General features: G+C 60.2%; 1 protein-coding gene across 1 annotated transcript; it reads right to left on the reverse strand.

The window, feature by feature from the left end:
• Nucleotides 1-1690: 1690 nt before the first annotated feature.
• Nucleotides 1691-3649, reverse strand: MESP2 (mesoderm posterior bHLH transcription factor 2; the record flags this gene model as incomplete). The annotated part of the gene is made up of 2 exons (XM_080808472.1): nt 1691-1957; nt 2801-3649. 2 exons carry the CDS (start codon nt 3647-3649, stop codon nt 1691-1693), a joined length of 1116 nt encoding a protein of 371 aa, XP_080664598.1.
• Nucleotides 3650-4008: the final 359 nt, after the last annotated feature.

A 4008-nucleotide genomic window follows, 5' to 3' on the forward strand; every position in this document is an offset into this window, starting at 1 on the left:
ATCACCCAAGAAAGAGGCCATACGGGGTCCCCACAACCTTGTCTATGAGCTCCTTTTCCCACCCTATTCATCACCTCTGTCAACTCTGGACACGCTGTTTCTCCTGCCTGGGTCACTCCCCACTCACCCCTCTTGGCAAACACCCTTCAATATCTACCCCCGACATCCTGCGGTTCTCCCCTACCCCGGTCAGTATAGACACAATGAAGTCACCACCACGGTTGACTCCAGCCCATGGCGGCCATTGTCAACAGACCGCGGGTGGCAATTCTCTTCCTCCAGATTCTGGAGGTGCCTCTTATCCTTACTCAAGGCAGCATAAACCAATGCGCGACATTAACACGGATCGGGTAACTCAAGGAAGAGAGTGTGGTCAGCCCCACCTCCCACCAGCTGTCACATCCTCTCTGGTCCCTAAGTACCTTATTAAATTCCCATCCTAGACCCGGGCTTTAACGGCTTTCTTTCCTCTAATCCAGCCTGCTAGTTGGGGGCTGTTTTCTCCCCGGCACCTCACACTAGGTATTCTGGGCTGAACTGTGACCCCCCAACATCCACGGGCAAGTTCTAGCCCCCAGGACCTCAGAACGTGAAAGTATTTGGAGAGAGCGCTTATAAAGAGGTAAGAAGCTCTCATGGGGGGGGGGTCCCTAATCCAGTATGACTGGGGGCCTTACCAGAAGTGATTGAGCCAGGCACACAGACCACAGCGTAACTACGTGAGGACACACAGAGAAGGCGGCCATCTGAAAGCCAACCCCACTGACACTGACCTTGGATGCTAACCTCCTGAACTGTGAGAAAATGGTGTTTCTGTTCTCCAAGCCACCCCATGCGCACTGTTTCCTCGTGGCAGCCCTCGGAACAAACACGCCGGGCCTTGATTGTGGAAGCGAACCACAGTGCATCCTTCAAAAACGCTTCGCCATAATTGTGAAAGAGCCCTTTGCGTCAGCGGGAATGCGCGCAGAGGAAAGGACAAGGGAGTGGTGATGGGCTGGAGGCAAGCAAACAGGCTCAAACGTGAACCCCCACTTGTGCCCAGCAGGCCAAGGGCAGCCCCTGGAGATAAAGACTTGTCACAGTGGCGCGGGAGGGCACACGCCACCTCAGGAGGCCTAGATGCTGGGGCGGGGGTGGGGGCAGGGGTGGGGTGGGAGGGGAGCTAGGGGGTGGAGAGGGCAAGTGGGGCGTGGGGGGTGGGATGGAGAGCAGCAGGACAGTTCCCTGCAGGATGGGAACATTCTTCCTTTTCCAAAGGCAATAAAAATCCAGGTTGATGGAAGAAAAACAGACCAAGCCCACATTTTTGTTGTTTTTAAAAGAAGTATAAAAATCCAAGCGTACAGGTTTCTGTCCCCCTTCCCCCACCCCCAGAACCCACGCCCCCAGCAGTCCCAGCCTGGCCAACTCCGTGGTCAAGCAGCCAGCACCTTCCCGCTCCTCAGCCGTGCTCTGCAGACACTGGTCGTTCTGGGGGGTGCCTAGGAGTAGAGGCCGCTCCCCCAGCCCCCACTCTAGCCAGGGCAGCCCCCACGCTCTGTTTTGAACACTACCTCCGTGGAAGACACCACTTGGAAAAGAGGTCTTTGGCTTAAAAACAGCTTGAAGACCACAGCAAGTAGCAAAGGAGGGGGACACTGCACACCAGAGGGCTGATTCCTGGCTGACAAGGGGACAGGCAAGGCTATTAGAAGATGCCCAGGTGGCCCCCCTCCAAATCTTCTTGCCAAAGTTCAGGGCAGCCACTGAGCTGCAGGCCTGAGCCCTGGGAAGGGCTTTGGTCACCAAGCTGGAAGCCAGGGACTGCTCCCTGGTCCTCTGAGCTGGGGAGCAGGTCTGCACTGTGACTCCAGCATCCCCACGGGGCCTGAGGTTGGAGTCTCTGGCATGCTGGGCGGGACAGGAGGGGTGGGGTTTCTGGCAACAGACAGGATTCTGGAGACACAGCGATATCCTGCAAGAGAGACAGAAGCAGTTGGTTAGTGGCCCACTGCCTGATGTCCTGAGACCTTGAACCTGGATGTTCCCTGGAGCGTAGCTGGCAGCTTCTGGACGGCTCTGGGTACCATGGATGCAGTGAAGCAAAATGGTGAAGCTCTGGGGATACACTCCAGGGGTTCAAATCCCACCTCTGCTGTTAACTAGTTTTAAGAACTCAACCTCTTTTATTCAGTTTTCTCATCTGTAAAATGGGGGTGATGATAACAGTATCGACTGCACAGGGTTGCTGGAGGGCTGGCTGAGTTAGTACATATACAGCACCAAGAACGGTGTTGGGCAAACAGCAATCAAGCAGTAAATTTTGGTTCTTAATATGCTCTTTTATGGACCATGATTCATCCACTCATGGGCCTCATGAACAAATGAAGCTTAAAGGAAATAAGAAGGTCACCAGCTCCAAGCCCATCTACTGTGGAAGTCACCAACCCTGATGCTGGCCAGCCTCCCTTCACCCCAAACCTTTGTGGAGCGCTTGGAGCAAATTCCCTGCCAGGAGCTCTCGCTACCTTTCATCTTACCTCCGGAGCAAGTCCGAGGATCCCCGTCTTTAACATGGTTGTGAAGACTTCTCCGTGGTGGTGTCCTAAATGACCTGGGACCCCACCTCTTTCCCCAGGAGGTTAGGGTCCTCTCCATACTCCCTTCACCTTCTCTCTAACCCTAACTTGGTTGGATTAGATAAACCAGGATCGAAAGAGCACGACAGTGTCTGCAGGCTGCAGCCTACCCACTCCCTCCATCTCCCAATGAACCCGGGGACAGACTCGAGAGGAGTGGCATGGGATTGCACGCATACCTGGTATACCACAGCAAGCTCCGGGGCCGCGGGGGGCGGCGTCCAGGGCACGGCCTGGTTCCTAGGTTCTGGGGACGTCTGCGTTCCGGACCAGGCCTGGGGCGGTGTCCAAAGGGCCGTCTCAGGGGCTGGCCCTTGGGAGAGTTGCGTGGGCGACTGCGTCGCAGGGCAGTAAGGGGGTGTAACCCAAGGATCCACGTCGGGCACCCTGCTCCCCAGGAGCTCAGGCGCCGCTAGTGCTACGGGACAGGCGGGCGGGGACCCCCACGTCGCGGCGGAGCCCAGGACCGGGTCACGCGCCGGCACCTGCGCCTGCACCTGCGTCTGCGCCTGCGCGGGGCCGCCGTCGGGGCAGAGCGGGCAGCCCCGAGGTGTCGCCGCGTCGCTGCGCCGCCGCCGCCGCCGCTGCTGCAGGCTCTCCTCGCTGAGGCCCAGCACGGCCGACAGGTGGCCGATGTAGCGGATGGCCAGGCGCAGCGTCTCGATCTTGGTGAGGGTCTGGCCGGCGGGCGCCACGGACGGCGGCAGGAAGCGGCGCAGCTCGTGCAGGGCGCGGGCGAGGGTGCGCATGCGCAGCTTCTCGCGCTCGCTGGCGCTCTGCCGCTGCCCGCCCGCCGGCCCGCTGCGGGCCCGTCCTGGCGCTGTCGGGGCGGCCTCTGTGGCGCGGGCGCTGCGGGCCGGGAGCGCGGGCTGCGAGGGGCCGCGGGCGCCGTCGCAGGGGCACGAGCCCGACGAGTCTGAGGAGGAGGCCGGGGACGTGGAGTCCGGGTGGCCGGCCCAGCCCCAGCCCTGGGGCAAGATCCAGTGGTCGTGGCCCAGGAGGCTGTGCAGAGGAGGGGACTGGGCCATGGCCGGGGCTGCAGTGGGCTCTGGGAGGCTGGGCCGGCCACCTCCAGGCCTGAGCTTTTATCTGGACCAAAGGTGAGAGGTGGCCCCCTGCCACGTTGCAGAGAGGTGTCAAAACCCACAGAGCCCAGGGAAGGCCTGGGCAGGGGGGCCTTGGGAAAGCGGGCCCATTTGCGGAGGTGTGGATTCTGACTCCTCGGGGGCTCTAATGGAGGCCCCTGCAGCCCGGGAAGTGTGGGAGGGACAATTCGCATCTGGATGGAGCTGCTAAGCTTCTCACCGAGTTCCCACCCACCCGGGCTCGTGCGTGGTGAGTGCCCAGGAGCCCGACAGTGGTGGGCAGTGCCATTGTTGGGGATGGC

This window comes from Martes martes, assembly GCF_963455335.1.
Source record: "Martes martes genome assembly, chromosome: 7".
NCBI classification, from domain to species: domain Eukaryota; kingdom Metazoa; phylum Chordata; class Mammalia; order Carnivora; family Mustelidae; genus Martes; species Martes martes.